The following is a 19,426-nucleotide window of genomic DNA, read 5'->3' on the forward strand; positions in this document are numbered from 1 at the left end:
AGGGTTCGGACCAGTGGAGGGTTCGGACCAGTCGAGGGTTCGGAACCAGTCTGATCTGATCAGTGGGTCACTTATTTAAAACATACTGGTCGGTGATTTGGGCTAACACATGAAGGATCTACTGGAAATTATCTACCCGAGTAATATGTGATTTGATTGATACAAAAGTATAACTTGCGTGTTGAAGAACCGGTGATTGCTGGCAGCTTCTACAGTGACGAACGGTCGAGCCTCAACCCTTGTTTATCAATCGCTGTATCTAGCTTTTCTAGTTTTTTTTCGTCTCCACCACAATAAATGCTATATTATCACTATAGTTGACTGGTGGAAATTTTGGAGGAAGGACGCTTTTTCTGTAGTAATAATTGCTTCTCGTTGTGTATGTTGCGACCGCTGGTAACTACAGGTTATATGAAATTCACAGTATACGTCTGGTATTTCAAGAAAAAAGAAACTAATGAAAGTCACTCCACTCCACTAAGTACCATTATAATACTGGTTAGTTGCTACTACAACACTGTATTCTGCTATTCACTGGTATCACTAGATTATATGCGAGTACACTAGCAGGCCAGGAAGATTATTAAAACAGCTGACCACTGTGGTAAGATTCTGGCGACTTCTGGCACCTGCCTCTATAGGCTTATCACTTCATTTACAATTTCACCTGTTTTCAAATGACACTTTAGCCTTATCATCTATATACTAGGGAGCCACTGTAGTATACACTATACACTATGTATACACAATGTTATCAGGGAGACTTTCTTTCCTCTGACAACGAAAAGTTCTATTATTATTATTTTGCACATGGCACACAGGCCTATGATTCCCCTCTGGCAGTAAACTCTGCTAGGTACTGCACACTAATTCTCCTTTTTTGACTCAGTATATAATGTTTTCCGCCCAAGATTGGTTCCAGGCGCTAGAGGGATGTATCGTATAGGATTGATGGCACAAATTAAAGTTCTAGCACGTAAGAGCGACCGTGAAAACACGAGAAAACCCGGAGCACAACGAGGCACGCTGACACTCTAGGGAGTGTCTGAGTGTCAGTAAGAAGGTTTTTGACACAGTTCCACACAACAGATTAGTGCATAAGCTGGGAGACCAGGCATGTATAGCAGAGAAGGCGCTGCAATGGATCAGGAAATATCTGATCAGATTCATGGTACGAGACGAAGTGTCAGAGTGGGCGCCTGTGATGAGCGGGGTTCCACAGGGGTCAGTCCTAGGACCTGTGCTGTTTCTGGTGTATGTGAACGACATGACAGAAGGAGTACACTCAGATGTGTCCCTGTTTGCAGAGATTAGATTTTGCCACCGAAGTGGCTGGTTTACTGTGGACCTCATATCCATCCTGTGGACGGTAGTGCAAGAACACATGGATATGCAAAAGGCCCAGGAACTAGACCCCAAAGGGTTAACAGGAATACATATGGAGTTATATCTACATATCTATAGTTCAGTTATCTGTTACAAGCAAATTTAGGAAATTTGCTTAGTATATCTGGTATCTTATTTTCATTAATAAGATATCTTGACATGTCACATAGGTTATTATATTTTCTATCTCTGTATTCCTCAATAAGTGGACAATTAAGCACATATTGTTCAAGACAGTGACCATATGCCTGATCACATAATTTACATTTAGTTTGATCATCATCTGTGTGTCTGCCAAACTGCCAGAAGTACTTGTAACCAAGCCTAAGTCTGGCCACTACAACATCAGTCAGTCTGTTCACATTGCAAGTTGCTCCATAAATATACTTACCTATGTTCATGTTATCATAGTGGGTTATAGATCTTGTGGAAAATTGCATTTACTTGGATGTATAATTATATACATAACAGTAAATGAACAATGATAACTATTATTAATCAATTAGACAAGTAGGAATTTGGGACACTTAGGTCGCAAAAAATGTCCCCCTTCGATACCTACCACTGTCATATCCACAAGTTGCTCTGGACCTATTAATTAAATGAAATATCCATACACCAGGAATGCTGGTAAATTTATAAATTTGTGGACTGTGTATAAGAAACATAAGAAACATAAGAAAGGAGGAACACTGCAGGAGGCCTGTTGGCCCATACTAGGCAGGTCCTTTACAATTCATCCCACTAACAAAACATTTGCCCAACCCAATTTTCAATGCCACCCAAGAAATAAGCTCTGATGTGAAAGTCCCATTCAAATCCAACCCCTCCCACTCATGTACTTATCCAACCTAAATTTGAAACTACCCAAAGTCCCAGCCTCAATAACCCAACTAGGTAGACTGTTCCACTCATCAACTACCCTATTTCCAAACCAATACTTTCCTATGTCCTTTCTAAATCTAAACTTATCTAATTTAAATCCATTACTGCGGGTTCTCTCTTGGAGAGACATCCTCAAGACCTTATTAATATCCCCTTTATTAATACCTATCTTCCACTTATAAACTTCGATCAGGTCTCCCCTCATTCTTCGTCTAACAAGTGAATGTAACTTAAGAGTCTTCAATCTTTCTTCATAAGGAGGATTTCTAATGCTATGTATTAATTTAGTCATCCTACGCTGAATGTTTTCTAACGAATTTATGTCCATTCTGTAATATGGAGACCAGAACTGAGCTGCATAATCTAGGTGAGGCCTTACTAATGATGTATAAAGCTGCAGTATGACCTCTGGACTTCTGTTGCTTACACTTCTTGATATAAATCCCAGTAATCTATTTGCCTTATTACGTACGCTTAGGCATTGCTGTCTTGGTTTAAGGTTGCTGCTCACCATAACCCCCAAGTCCTTTTCGCAATCTGTATGGCTAAGTTCTACATCATTTAACTTATAAGTACTAGGGTTATGGGCACTCCCAAGCTTCAGAACCTTGCATTTATCTACATTGAACTGCATCTGCCACTTTTCTGACCAAGAATAGAGTTTGTTTAAGTCCTCCTGAAGTTCCATAACATCTACGTTTGAATCAATTATCCTACCTATCTTTGTGTCATCGGCGAATTTGCTCGTATCACTAGTAATTCCCTCATCAAGATCATTGATATATATTATAAACAACAACGGGCCCAAGACTGATCCCTGTGGAACGCCACTTGTTACAGATCCCCACTCGGATTTAACCCCATTTATGGACACTCTCTGCTTCCTGTCAGTGAGCCATGACTCGATCCACGAGAGCACATTTCCCCCAATGCCATGAGCTGCTACTTTCTTTAAAAGTCTATGGTGCGGAACTCTATCAAAAGCCTTACTAAAATCTAAGTAAATAATATCAAATTCTTTATCGTGGTCAACAGCCTCAAAAGCTTTACTGAAAAAAGTTAATAAATTAGTTAGACAAGACCGGCCTCTTGTGAATCCATGCTGAGTATCATTAATCAAGCTATGCTTATCGAGATGGCTTCTTATAATCTCAGCTATAATTGACTCTAGTAATTTGCCTACAATTGAGGTCAGGCTTATTGGGCGGTAATTTGACGGTAACGACTTGTCCCCTGTTTTAAAAATAGGAATTACATTAGCCATCTTCCACATATCAGACACTACACCTGTTTGAAGAGATAAATTAAAAATATTAGTTAATGGTTCACAGAGTTCCATTTTGCATTCCTTAAGAACCCTTGAAAAAACCTCATCAGGACCCGGCGACTTATTTTGCTTCAGTCTGTCTATCTGCTTCACAACCATTTCACTAGTGACTGTGATGTTACATAATTTATCTTTTTCTAGCCCACTATAAAAATTAATTACTGGAATATTGTTAGTGTCTTCCTGTGTAAAAACTGAGAGAAAATAATTATTAAAAATCGAGCACATTTCATTCTCATTGTCAGTAAGGTGCCCATAGTTATTTTTAAGGGGACCTATCTTATCTCTAACTTTTGTTCTATAGACCTGGAAAAAACTTTTTGGGTTAGTTTTAGAATCCCTAGCAACTTAAATTTCATAGTCCCTTTTAGCTTTTCTTATCCCCTATTTAATGTCCCTCTTAATGTCAATATACTGATTCATAAGATGACCCTCACCTCTTTTGATACGCCTATAAATTCCTTTCTTATGCCCTAGTAAATATTTGAGCCTATTATTCATCCATTTTGGGTCATTTCTATTTGATCTAATTTCTTTATATGGGATAAACGTTCTTTGAGCAGCATGTATAGTGTTCAGAAAACTGTCATATTGATAGCTCACTTCGTTACCCCAGTCAACAGATGATAAGTGTTCTCTAAGCCCATCGTAATCTGCTAAGCGAAAATCTGGGACTGTTACTGAGTTATCGCTACTATCGTACTTCCATTCAATGCTAAATGTAATTGATTTGTGGTCGCTAGCACCCAGTTCCTCTGAAATTTCTGAATTATTAACAAGGGATTCATTGTTTGCCATAACTAAGTCAAGCAGGTTATTTCCCCTTTTAGGTTCTGTCACAAACTGCTTCAAAAAACAATCCTGAACTACTTCTAAGAAGTCATATGATTCTAAATTCCCAGTCAAGAAATTCCAATCAATATGACTAAAGTTAAAGTCTCCTAGAATTACTACATTATCGTGCCTTGTGGCCTTAACAAATTCCTCCCATAGTAGTCTCCCTTGGTCCCTATCTAAGTTTGGGGGACGGTATATCACTCCTAAAATCAGTTTTTCATGCCCCTCTGAAAATTCTATCCAAACAGACTCTGTATGTGTTACTTCAGACTTAATACCCGTTTTTATGCAACAGTTCAAGCGATCTCGGACATACAATGCCACCCCACCCCCCTTCCCGAAACTTCTATCTACTTGGAACAATTTAAAACCCTGAATATGACATTCCGCAGGCATGTCCCGACTTTTTGAATTAAACCACGTCTCAGTTAAGGCAAATACATCAATGTTACCTGCACTAGCAACTAATCTCAACTCGTCTATCTTATTCCTAGCACTACGGCAATTAGCATAACAAACATTGAAAGACTCTCCTTTCTTTTTACCCTTCCTGCTCATTTCTGTTTTTCTACTAAACCTATTACTGTCCTTATCACCCAAAGTCCCTAGCTTTTCAATATCTACCTCGCTCTGCTTATTACTAGTTCCCCTAGAACTCGTAATATTACTACACTGGGACTTCACTGTTTTCCTGCCAAAACCCATACCACTAACTATTCCTAGTTTAAAGTCCTAACTGCTCCCTCCACTGCAGTTGCCAGTGCTACCACCCCAGACCTAGATAAGTGAACCCCATCCCTGCATTTTCCTTACAGTATTTGTCCAGCCAGCAATTGACACCAATTGCCCTGGACAACCATTCATTTCCAACTCCCCTCCTTGGCAAAATACCACATATGACAGGGTTCCCACCCTTACTCCTAATTATTTCTATTGCTGACCTATACCTGCTAATCAGGTCTTCACTCCTACGTCTGCCAACATCGTTGCCTCCAGCACTGAGGCAGATAATAGGATTGCTCCCATTACCTCTCATGATGTCATCCAGATGGCTAACAATATCCTCCATCCCAGCCCCAGGAAAGCAAACTCTCTGTCTCCTACTCCTGTCCTTCAAGCAGAATGCCCTATCCATATACCTAACTTGGCTATCCCCAACAATAACAATATTCTTACCTTCCTTGGTGTCGTTCATCGTGATGTTCCCAGTAGTCGACTCACATTCGTCGGGTAGCACTGAGAATGTATTAGATGTTTCCACAACAGTTTCCACGGCAGTCTCTTTCTTCTTCATCGTTTCTACCTTTCCATTCATCTTCTTGATCGTCAACTTCGTTCCCTGCTGTCCAGCCACTGACCAGTTTCCCTTCTTGACCTGAGGACTCAAAACAGGAGGACTACTACGAATCTTCTTGTTTTCCTCGGTCAGTCGCCGAATCTCCAACTTCGCCATCCTCAATTCTTCCTTAAGCTGTTGAAAAGTTGCTCGATGGAGGGCATCTTGCTTCAATTTGTAGAGAGCGCGCAAACAGGTCTTCACAGAGCTAAGTACACGTCAACACTGTGCAAAAGCCAACTCAATCAGGAGCTACTGCGCAGCACGTCCGCACGGCCCAATAGCGATGCGAACACTGTCCCAATAGCGATGCGAATACATAATAAATGGTTATATATATACACAATTATACAACAGAAGGAAACCCAAAGTCCCTAGCTTTTCAATATCTACCTCGCTCTGCTTATTACTAGTTCCCCTAGAACTCGTAATATTACTACACTGGGACTTCACTGTTTTCCTGCCAAAACCCATACCACTAACTATTCCTAGTTTAAAGTCCTAACTGCTCCCTCCACTGCAGTTGCCAGTGCTACCACCCCAGACATAGATAAGTGAACCCCATCCCTGGCATACATGTCATTTCTGCCATAGAAGAGGTCCCAGTTGTCAATGAATGTTACTGCATTTTCCTTACAGTATTTGTCCAGCCAGCAATTGACACCAATTGCCCTGGACAACCATTCATTTCCAACTCCCCTCCTTGGCAAAATACCACATATGACAGGGTTCCCACCCTTACTCCTAATTATTTCTATTGCTGACCTATACCTGCTAATCAGGTCTTCACTCCTACGTCTGCCAACCTCGTTGCCTCCAGCACTGAGGCAGATAATAGGATTGCTCCCATTACCTCTCATGATGTCATCCAGATGGCTAACAATATCCTCCATCCCAGCCCCAGGAAAGCAAACTCTCTGTCTCCTACTCCTGTCCTTCAAGCAGAATGCCCTGTCCATATACCTAACTTGGCTATCCCCAACAATAACAATATTCTTACCTTCCTTGGTGTTGTTCGTCGTGATGTTCCCAGTAGTCGACTCACATTCGTCGGGTAGCACTGAGAATGTATTAGATGTTTCCACAACAGTTTCCACGGCAGTCTCTTTCTTCTTCATCGTTTCTACCTTTCCATTCGTCTTCTTGATCGTCAACTTCGTTCCCTGCTGTCCAGCCACTGACCAGTTTCCCTTCTTGACCTGAGGACTCAAAACGGGAGGACTACTACGAATCTTCTTGTTTTCCTCGGTCAGTCGCCGAATCTCCAACTTCGCCATCCTCAATTCTTCCTTAAGCTGTTGAAAAGTTGCTCGATGGAGGGCATCTTGCTTCAATTCGTAGAGAGCGCGCAAACAGGTCTTCACAGAGCTAAGTACACGTCAACACTGTGCAAAAGCCAACTCAATCAGGAGCTACTGCGCAGCACGTCTGCACGGCCCAATAGCGATGCGAACACTGTCCCAATAGCGATGCGAACACGTAATAAATGGTTATATATATACACAATTATACAACAGAAGGAAAATATATCTTAATATCACTCACCAATTTGACTGGATATTAAGTTGTATCATACTCAGAAAAACCTCACTAGCTAAATTTATGAAAACACTGGCCAGAATTATACACAAATCTAGAGAGCTTATCTGAGGTTCATGGAGCTGTCTTGTCCAGTCGTCTGATATCTCAGGTTATGCAGGAATGCACATCCAACAATTTCGCCTCCTATTTGAGAGGTGTCAATCCAATTTTAACCTCTAGAGCACGAAAAATTCTTCCCATTATATTAACGTTGTATCCAATTCAAAACCAAGATGGCGAGTCTCCGTCTGCGCAGGTGCAGGTCCAGTTTCCCATTTTCCATAATATAATTCTTTTAAATACAGTATGGCCATCTATTTACATATAACTACTGTATTTCTGGAAAATATATACAGTATTTTCCACAGATCTACTCAGGCTTCTAACTGCATTTCTATAACAATCATTTTTATTATTTACTTCTCTCCTAATATTTTTCCTAATGCTAGACACAGATATACCAAAGTTATATTCTACATTCTCCTTCTGGGTACTCTTCTTGGCTAACATATCAACTTTATCATGAAGGAGTAATCTAATGTGTGATGGGATCCATAGCAATTGTACATTAATTCCTTTGCGCCTGATTTTTGAGTAACTATACCCGGCTTCTCCAATGAGCATGTTACTGGAGTCGTTAAATGAGTTAAGAGCATTCAGTGATGACATAGAATCAGTAATGATGATAAAGTCAAGCTCGGTGTCATAAGTTAGCTTTAGTGCCATGAGGATTGCAAACAGTTCAGTTTGCAGTGTAGATGCCAAGTTGTTAATTCTTATGCCTAGTTCAACAAGTTTATTATGGTTCTTAACTAGGGAGGTGGTAACAAGAGCAGATGCAGCCCTGCCAGAAGACTCCTGTTTAGATCCATCAGTGTATATAACTTGTGATAACTTATTACTTCCAGCTAGGCGAGAAATTTCTTCTTGACCAGTTGCTTTAACAAGTGATTTAAGGAAGGGATTACTAGCAATGAGCTTCTTGGGAGGGACTTGCAGGTATGTGATATTAAATGAACATATTTTCCAGGGAGGGGTGAAATGCTCTTGTTGTCTACAGTGATACAGTTCATGTAGGTTATAAAACTCAATGCAGTTGCACGTTTTCACAATCCATTTAGATCTGTGTGTATTTACTTCTAGACACTTAGTAAGGTTCATGGTGACAGTGTCTGGTTCATTTCTTAACATTCTAATGCCGAGTACAGTGTTAATCTCAACAATCCTATCACTGATACTAGAAATACCTAGCTCCTTCCTCATATTAAGAACCTTTGTAGATTTGGGACAACCAAGAATAATTTTGAGAGCTTCACTTTGCATTAACTCCAAGGGTCGAAGAGAACTTTCTCTAGCTAATATCAACATGGGAGCAGCATAATCAATTAAGGACCTAACATAGGCTATGTACATCATTCTCACGATTCTCACATTAGCACCATAGTTAGGGTTGTTCCCAACAACATCTTTGAGAGCATTTAGCCTATCTTTGCATTTCTTATTTGGTTGTGGTATAGTGGATTTGTTAAAGGGTACATCTACACCAAGATATCTGTAAGTTTTAATGTAGCTAATGCTTTCACCCTGCAAATAGATGGGTGGGGGATGTCGCTTGCTTGTTAATATCTTTGTTTTAGTGGAAGATATTATGAGGCCTAGTCGATTACAAATTGCTTGAACTTCATTAAGAATGGTATTCATCTTCTTATGCCCTGTTGTGTGGATCATGATGTCATCAGCATAGCTAATAGCTATATGTTTAGGTGAGGCAGGTAGAGCATTTAGGAGAGCAGTAATCAGAATATTAAATAGCATGGAACTGAGAACTCCTCCCTGCAGTGTACCTAGAGACATTTCTTTAGACTCACTTCTAAAGCCTTGGTAGAGGACAGGCATCCTATTATGCAGCAGAGTAAGCTACCACCAATATTCATTTTGGCTAGTTCATGTAGTATAACGGTTCTGTTCGCGATATCAAATGCAGATTTTAGATAAGAAATGTGGTAAAACTAGTAGAGGTGTGAGCAGTGAGAAAGGTGGAAATACAGTTCGGCACACTTTTACCTTTCATGAACCCATAGAGGTAGGGGGAAAGTTGGTGTCTGATTCTATAGTACAGTCTGTTAAGTATCATTCTTTCAAAAGTTTTACAAAGACAACTAGTTAAGGAGATCAGTCTAAATGTATCAGGCTGTTAGGGTTTAAGGATAGGCACAATGAGACTATTGGTCCAGGAAGTAGGAAGAACGCCCTCAATGTAACTGAGATTATAAAGTGCCAACAAAGGGTTATCAGGCACTTGCCATAGAGTTCTTAGAATATCATAGGTTATACCATCCTCTCTAGGAGCAGTTAATCGACCTTTAGTAAATGCATTATCTAATTCATACTCGGTGAAGAGGCAGGCACTCTCATCAATATTTTGGTTCATAAAATTAATCAGTTTCAACATTTCTTCAGAAGCACTCTCTAAATTTGTTTTAATATGAGATGGAAGATTTTCATGCCTGGATGTTTTGGACCACTCATTTATGAGGTCATTTGCTTTTTCAAGAGGAAAGGGATGAACAACATTGCCAGTCTTTTTTCTGGTTATTTTATTTATACCTTTCCAAGCTAAACTTAAGGGGGTGGACCCATTTAATCCACTAACAAATTGTTCCCATTCCTGTTGCCTAAGTTCTTGCTTTCTATTCCTTGCATTTGTTAGTTCAGCTTGGAACGTTCTGAGCAGGACTGGGGTCCTACATTCACGGTATGCTTTACCAATCCTCCTAGCTGCATGTGTTAGATTGCGTAGCCCTGGATCATTATAGTATTCACGTTGGTTTTTATTGTCAGTTATAGTGGAAGGTCTATGTTTTCTTTTCCTGCCCACTTGATCTGTGAGGACAGTCTAATAATGGAAACTAAATCATCGTTGAATTGTTGTGTGTCAATGGGCCCGTAATTCTTATACCATTGATCCAAGTGGTTAATAAAGTTGTCTCTGTGCTCTGGGTTGAGAATAAGTCTTCCTTCTGTATTTAGCTCCTTGATTACTGGAGATGTAATCAAGATTGACAGTTGTGAGTCTAGGGAAGTGATCAGATAGAAGATCATCAACTATGACCGAGTTATGCATCGTATATGATGTATTAAATCCAAGGCACAGATCTAGTATGCCACCATATATGTGAGTAGGCTCAGTAGTGCCCACAATTCGAACATTATCATACTCATTTAGCAATTTTACTAGTTTAGTTCCATTGGTGTTTGTTATAGACCCACCACTATTCTTATGTTTGGCATTGAAGTCTCCAAGAATGAGGGTAGGTTCACTATTGATGCGATCTGGTAAGGCATCAGGTCGAAGCTGGTTCGCTGGGGCAAAGAGATTAAAAATGTTTAGGGAAAAATCACCTGCATATATTTTGACACTATGATACTGCATGTTTACTCGACTCTGCAGGGCAAGGAGTGAAAGTGGCAAGTTCTTTCTGACATACACCACTGTACGGTACACTACTGTATAAACATTTAAAAATATACCAGAAATGTTATAAGAGGTGCAAAGGTGACATTAAAACGACATCAAAGATGGTTGACACAAACCCACTACCAATATAGTATGCTCTTCACTTAGTGACAAATTTGTTTAACAGTGTTGTCTTAGGAACGGAACTCCATCGTTAAGTGAGGAGAGGCTGTATTATTATTACAATCGCAAGTAAGTGCTAAACCCATAAGGTCATGCAGCCCTTTCATACATAACAAGAGATAAACTAACATTTTTTTTGTATAAGATACTTTAAGAGGACACTGAAAATAAATATCTTAATTTTTATTTATTTAACAAGGGAGAAGCGCCAAACCTGTTGGAATAATGTAATACCTGGGAAATAAAAAGTATTCAAATTCGATCTGTAGAAGGGAACGATAAGTCCAGTTCCTTGGATCAAAAGCCCTCTCAACATCATCACCTCCTTTGAGGACAATAATAATATACATAATCAAATTAAGCACTAAACCCAAAAGGGTCATAGAGCTTAGCACCCTCCCTTGAGGAGATAAATAACTGATACCAGTCTAATTTACCCCCCATTATCCTCTAGTGCTCCATTGCATTATCTAAATACTTTTTTTTTTTACTCACTGGGGTGAGTACCAAATTTATAAGTCACACAGTGTCTGGGAAATGGGAAATAATGTTATTTGATCTAAGGGAAAGAATAATATAAACAATGAAACAAGAGAAGCCTGAGCTAGGGTATTCATTATTACTGTATTATTATATTCACAGGAAAGCAATAAACTCGCATATACAGCACAGGTGAGGGCACTAAGTATTCAAAATAAGGAGGTAGAAGGAAAACTTAAAATGACCTAAGTGTGCAGTGGTTTTTCTGGATACTGTTATAAGACAAATGTTTGGGAATTGTCAGAAAGAACTATGATATGGTAATGAAGTAGAAAATATTGCAATACTGTCATTATTTTACAGAAATGTTAAACAGTACTAACAGGATAATGCTCTGGAGATTGAAAACATTAAACAGAGAGTATCATGTTCCCTATCAGTGGCAAGTGCTGCATGATAAGCAGTTATGCCTTCATTATTATTATAATCAAAAAGACCCGCTAAGCCACAAGGGCTATACAGCAGTTATGCCTTCAACTGTCTTGATTTCTGTGGAAGAAAAGTGTAGTAGTACACTGTAGGATGAGGGAATGATGGAGTGCCAGGAAGCATGAGTGTAATGAGGGTAGATAGCCGAGGGAGGATTCAGAAGAATAACAAAAGAATGAGCATAGGAATGGGAAGGTGTGAGGTAATAAGAATTTGAGCAAGGTTATTCTACTTACAGCAGATGTTAGCCTCTTGAGACATTCTAATCTTGAATAGGAGGATGTTGGGGCATGTGCACTTCCACTAGCATTATTGATTTATTATATCTCCAAGGAAGCACAAAACCTACAAGGGTCATGTTGTGCACTGCTTGAGGAATGGGAACCAATAATGTTTGATCTAAAGGAATGATAGCTCCAATTCCTCATATTTAGAGCTCTTCATTGGCATAAAGGTACCCCACCTTTCCCTAAAGCATCACCACCAGTAGAGCAAATTGGAAATGCAAGTTGGAGGAGGGATCCAAAGGAAAATATTTGAAAAAGGAACAGGGAGGAGAGGGAGGGGGTACCTGAGGCAAGACAGTATATGCAAAGAACTATTTGAGAACATTTAGCAAAGAAAACCAAGCATGATCCCTGTTAATAAGTATAGAAAGGCAGTAGGTTCTCAAATTCATTCAGGAACAGTGGTTAGATGGACTTGAGTCCTGGAGGTGGAAAATACAGTGCCTGCACCCTAAAGGAGTTTGGGTTATTTGCTCTTTAGAGGGACATCTAAACTATCATATGTGTGTGTCCTTGGGAAGACAGTGATAGTGTAAATGGTGAAAGTGTTCCTTTTTGGGGCAACTCTCAGTGGACGACAGCCAGCACGTTAAAAAAAAAAAAAAAAAAAAAAAAAAGTGAAACTTCCCATATTAGGATTTGCCATGTACAGCAAACACACTGGGATAATAAAGTTTCCAACCAATACTGTCCATGGAAGCTAAAGGATTCAATCTCCTCCCATCACAAGAAGATGGCTGCCTAAGGAAGGACTATTAACTTGTACTGAAGAAAACTACCATAAAATACTTTCCCCTTTTATAGATATATTTCTCCACATATATCAGCAGAGCTTTCTCTTCAGTTAGTTCATGGACACTCTTCCCTCAGTTTATTAGGCTACTCTCATTATGCTCAACTCTCACAATTAGACATGCTCCACCACCTCATTGTTATCGTCTACTGTCATTTGATTCCTGAGACAATAAATTCTTCAGATTTTCAGTATACTGAAGAAATAAGATGCCCTTGTGAAACACACCTAGGAAGAAATGTTAAAAGTCTCAAAAGATGTATATTAATTTAATGGCATAAAATCTTTGTACATACTGTATCTAAAATATTGATATATCTAAATTTAAAGTTGAAGCTTTTTATAAACATCTAAGCTTAATCTAATTAATACACAAAATCAAGCCAATTTTGTTAAGCTATTACGGTATATATAAAGGCACACATTACACATTTCTATGCAACTCAACATGAAATCGAGTGTGTAAATATTTATATTATATTTGCTGCTTTGCTTTCACTTGCAAAAGCAAAATATTCTATACAATTTAAAAACGTTGCATTGAAGGCATTGCTATTAACTTCAGACCCATGAAGTTTTGGTTAAGGGTAATTAGAAAAAAGCTTTGTAAAGATACTCTTACCAACAGCAAGACAAATTGTTTGAATTACTGAACTAGTTTTATAAAAAATATTGAATCAATTCTGTGATACATAATATGCACAAGACACTCCTTTGCACAGGTGTCCGAAAAGTAATGCATGTTACTTAGTATCACATTCTCATATACTGTATATGTACAATATTCCCAAGTGAACACATTTAAGACTAGCACAATGTATAACAATAAAGTTACCAATATGGATAAGACATACTATGTATTAAGAAGCATTCCAAATTTTATTATAGACCCATACACTTCATAAATGGCTTGTAAGTGACAAGTGAAAAAAAACTAATTTAAACAATTCAAAAAATTACCTTTCGGTAAAATTCACTTGTGATCTAGTGGTCTATATGCCTTTGAATATATAATAAACATTATAGCTTCAGTTGTAAATGAAAACTAGGAAATTAGTTAAAGGTAGGGCTCTTGTTTCCCAGCCACACAAAATGTATCAAGATTCAGCATTAATTCCTAAATGCTATATAGCGTTTTTTTTTTTTACAATATGCAGTCAGTTTATTACACTGATATTGGAATAAAAACAATTACTTTGAATAGGAAAATCATGTAAACAAATTTAACATGCGTAACTAGAGGTGACATACATGAGAATCTGTATCTCATCTTTTCCTGCATTCACAATAGGGAAGTATACGTATATAGATTTTCTCAGCTAGCTATACATCAATTTTAAGTCTGACACTTATAATTTCAACCTCTGGTTATTGTTAGTTTAGTCATTTTATTATCCAAAGTAAGTGTCACTTTTAAACTTAAAAAGGAATGGTAGTGCTGAGAATGAATACTTTTATGAAAGGAAACTACAATTTAGCCTTCAGTTGCTGTGCTTGTTTCTGGAATTCTTGCAGTTTCATAGCCAGACCCATATTGCCTTTGATCTTGAGTTTGCCCTGGAAGAAGGCCTTCTGAGGGTTTAACTTACCCTCCATTAAGTCAACAAGATCTGAATCATTCATGCTGATCGTTACATCTGGTTTAGCTGTTAAAAAAATGAAATAAGTTAATTTTGATCTCCTTTCAGCACCTGTAGAAATATTTATACATTTTTTTAATATGCTGGCTGTCTCCCACTGAGGCAGGGTGACCCAAAAAAGGAAGAAACACTTTCACCATCATTCGCACAATCACTGTCTTTGCAGGGGTGCCAAGATATGACAGCTTAGATGTCATATCTGAGCACTCCAAACACCCAGTATCTCAAACCCAATCTTTTAAGTGCAGGCATAATACTTCCCACCTCCAGGACTCAAGTCTGGCTAACTGGTTTCCCTGAATCCCTTCATAAAATATTACTCTGTTCACACTCCAACAGCTTGTCAGGTCCCAAAAACCATTCGTCTCCATTCACTCCTATCTAACACGCTCACACATGCCTACTTTATGTCCAAGCCCCTTGCACACAAAACCTCTTTTACCCCCTCCTTCCATCCTTTCCCAAGACTCCTACCCCTCCTCCCCTCCACTACATATTTATACACCCTCCAAGTCATTCTACATACAGTGGACCCTTGGTTTTTGCGAGTCTCAGTTTTTGTGAATTTTGGTTATCAGCAACTTTTTTCGTCAAAATATAGCCTTGGTTTTCATGATTTCCCTTGGATTTTGGCGGTCGTACGATACGTGTCCCAGTGGCCCCGCGCACACAAGCCTCCAACAGATGCATTCAAAAGTCAGTCTGGTATTGTTTCTTGGTGAGTGAGCATCACCCCGTGCGTTCATGCGAAACATATTGTAATAATCCATTGTTTTTTGTGCTTGCAACTGCCAAATAAGCCTGTTGTGGAATGTATTGTGGCATTGGGGAATTCTATGGGGTTGGATGTGAGTGGCCAGGATGTGGAAGAGTTAGAGGAGGACCACAGTGAAAAGCTAACCACTGAAGAGCTGCAAGAGCTTTGTCTGCAACAGCAACAGACCACAGTTGAGGAAATTGCTTTGCAAAGGAGGAAGAGAGAGGGAAGAAGGTGCCTTCTTCAAAGATTAAGGATATCTGTGCAAAGTGGAGTGAGGTGCAAACATTTGTGGAGGAACATCATTCTAACAAAGCTGTTGTAGGCCGTGTCTGCAACATGTTCAATGACAATGCCTCGTCCCATTTTAGGCAAATCTTAAAGAGACGCCAGAAACAGCTCTCTGGAACATTTTTTTGAGCGACAGGGGTCCAGTGACTCGAGCTGGTCCTAGTGCCATTAAAAAACAAGGAAGGGAAGTAACCCCGGATAAGGACTCGATACCTAAAGTATTTATGGAAGGGGATTCCCCTTCCAAATACTAATAACTTCCCCTCCTCCTGTCTTCCATACACCAACAAGAGTCTTCAATAAAGGTAAGTGTGATGTTATTATTGCTTTATATTGATTTGTCATGCTTTTCTGTATGTAAATCTATATTTAATCTGTAAAAAAATTATTTTTTTGTTAATACTTTTGGGTGTCGGGAATGGATTAACTGGATTTACATTATTTCTTATGGGGAGGATGGTTTCGGTTTTCATGAATTTTGGTTTTTGGCAGACTCTGGAACGGATTAATCACAAAAACCAAGGGTCCATTGTACACATACCATCCGACTTACGACCGAGTTCGGTTCCGAGAAACATGTCCTAAGTCGAAATGGTCGTAAGTCAAACTTTACTACTGAATATCAACAAAACATTTTTGTAATGATTTTATTTTATTGTTTTATTTTGGTATTTCATGTTTTACTTTACTTTTTATGTTGTTAGTACTGTATTTCATACTGTAAGGTTTAGGATAAACACTGTGTACAGCACAAATATTCGTTTATTTCCCAGAAATTTGGCATAAAAAACACGGTCGTAAGTCGAGTGGTCGTAAGTCGAGCAGGTTGTAAGTCGGATGGTAGGTGTATTTACATATTTAACACGTAATCTAATATTGCTAAAATTTTATTAAGAAATATGACACAAACTTTAAAAAAATGTTTAATCCAATATTGCAATAGGTATATAAAATATAAAAGCAAAATGAGCACACATACTAACCTGTGCCATTTAGTGTGACAGATCCTGATCCATTCTTCGCATCAACAATCCACTTGGCCTCGCTACCACCAGGACCTCCCTTTACTTCAAAACAATAAACACCTTTCACCTATAAATATAATATAAATTTACATTCACTTGGAAATATGTGGAGATAAATATAAATTACATACATTGAAGGTACATTGTTTTACACTGCTCTGGATGTTTTGTGTAAACTGGTAGGCCAAGTGAAATTGCTTTTCTGCTTCTCTGAGCAAGATGCAATAGTTTAATGACTGCCACTTGAAGACGTGTGTGCAAAACATATGCATCTGATACTTGGGTTTAACACCAGAATCAAGATATTGCTCAACTTTAATGGAGTGAATGTTGGTGAATGTGTTTTCTTCTTTGGGTCACCCTGCCTTGGCAGGAGACAGCTGTTAAAATATATATAAATATATATAAATATATATATATATAAATATATATATATATAAATATATATATATATATATATATATATATATATATATATATATATATATATAAATATATATATATATATATATATATATATATATATATATATATATATATATATATATATATATATATATATATATATATATATATATATATATATATATATATATATATATATATATATATATATATATATATATATATATATATATATATATATATATATATTTCAACAAGTCGGCCGTCTTCCATCGAGGCAGGGTGACCCAAAAAAGAAAGAAAATCCCCAAAAAGAAAATACTTTCATCATCATTCAACACTTTCACCACACTCGCACATTATCACTGTTTTTGCAGAGGTGCTCAGAATAAATAAATAAATAAATAAATAAATAAATAAATAAATAAATAAATATATATATATATATATATATATATATTTTTTTTTTTTTTTTTTTCAACAAGTCGGCCGTCTCCCACCGAGGCAGGGTGACCCAAAAAAAAAGAAAGAAAATCCCCAAAAAGAAAATACTTTCATCATCATTCAACACTTTCACCACACTCACACATTATCACTGCTTTTGCAGAGGTGCTCAGAATACAACAGCTTAGAAGCATATACGTATAGAGATACACAACATATCCCTCCAAACTGCCAATATCCCAAACCCCTCCTTTAAAGTGCACGCATTGTACTTCCCATTTCCAGGACTCAAGTCCTACTATATGAAAATAACCGGTTTCCCTGAATCCCTTCACTAAATATCACCCTGCTCACACTCCAACAGATCGTCAGGTCCCAAGTATCATTCGTCTCCATTCACTCCTATCTAACACGCTCATGCACGCTTGCTGGAAGTCCAAGCCCCTCACCCACAAAACCTCCTTTACCCCCTCTTTCCAACCCTTTCGAGGACGACCCCTACACCTCTTTCCTTCCCCTATAGATTTATATGCTTTCCATGTCATTCTACTTCGATCCATTCTCTCTAAATGACCAAACCACCTCAACACTCCCTCTTCTGCCCTCTGACTAATGCTTTTATTAACTCCACACCTTCTCCTAATTTCCACACTCCGAATTTTCTGCATAATATTTACACCACACATTGCCCTTAGACAGGACATCTCCACTGCCTCCAACCGTCTCCTCGCTGCTGCATTTACCACCCAAGCTTCACATCCATATAAGAGTGTTGGTACTACTATACTTTCATACATTCCCTTCTTTGCCTCCATAGATAACGTTTTTTGACTCCACATATACCTCAACGCACCACTCACCTTTTTTCCCTCATCAATTCTATGATTAACCTCATCCTTCATAAATCCATCCGCCGACACGTCAACTCCTAAGTATCTGAAAACATTCACTTCTTCCATACTCCTCCTCCCCAATTTGATATCCAATTTTTCTTTATCTAAATCATTTGATACCCTCATCACCTTACTCTTTTCTATGTTTACTTTCAACTTTCTACCTTTACACACATTCTCAAACTCATCCACTAACCTTTGCAATTTTTCTTTAGAATCTCCCATAAGCACAGTATCATCAGCAAAAAGTAACTGTGTCAATTCCCATTTTGAATTTGATTCCCCATAATTTAATCCCACCCCTCTCCTGAACACCCTAGCATTTACTTCTTTTACAACCCCATCTATAAATATATTAAACAACCATGGTGACATTACACATCCCTGTCTAAGACCTACTTTTACTGGGAAGTATTCTCCCTCTCTTCTACACACCCTAACCTGAGCCTCACTATCCTCATAAAAGCTCTTTACAGCATTTAGTAACTTACCACCTATTCCATATACTTGCAACATCTGCCACATTGCTCCTCTATCCACTCTATCATATGCCTTTTCTAAATCCATAAATGCAATAAAAACTTCCCTACCTTTATCTAAATACTGTTCACATATATGCTTCAATGTAAACACTTGATCTACACATCCCCTACCCACTCTGAAGCCTCCTTGCTCGTCCGCAATTCTACATTCTGTCTTACCTCTAATTCTTTCAATTATAACCCTACCGTATACTTTTCCTGGTATACTCAGTAAACTTATTCCTCTATAATTTTTACAATCTCTTTTGTCCCCTTTCCCTTTATATAAAGGGACTATACATGCTCTCCGCCAATCCCTAGGTACCTTCCCCTCTTTCATACATTTATTAAACAAAAGTACCAACCACTCCAACACTATATCCCCCCCTGCTTTTAACATTTCTGTCAT

At 38.3% G+C, this 19,426-nt stretch overlaps 1 protein-coding gene across 1 annotated transcript in view; it reads right to left on the reverse strand.

The window, feature by feature from the left end:
- Positions 1 to 13,901: 13,901 nt before the first annotated feature.
- Positions 13,902 to 19,426, reverse strand: part of ScpX (Sterol carrier protein X-related thiolase) — a 46,602-nt gene continuing 41,077 nt past the window's right edge. Inside the window, exons 10-11 of the mRNA XM_053785562.1 lie at positions 16,713 to 16,821; positions 13,902 to 14,687 (exon numbers count right to left, since the gene is read on the reverse strand). Coding sequence (XP_053641537.1) covers positions 14,509 to 14,687; positions 16,713 to 16,821 — 288 coding nt within the window. The 3' untranslated portion in view covers positions 13,902 to 14,508. The remainder of the gene's footprint in view (positions 14,688 to 16,712; positions 16,822 to 19,426) is intronic.

Source organism: Cherax quadricarinatus, chromosome 35 (assembly GCF_038502225.1).
Source record: "Cherax quadricarinatus isolate ZL_2023a chromosome 35, ASM3850222v1, whole genome shotgun sequence".
NCBI lineage: Eukaryota > Metazoa > Arthropoda > Malacostraca > Decapoda > Parastacidae > Cherax > Cherax quadricarinatus.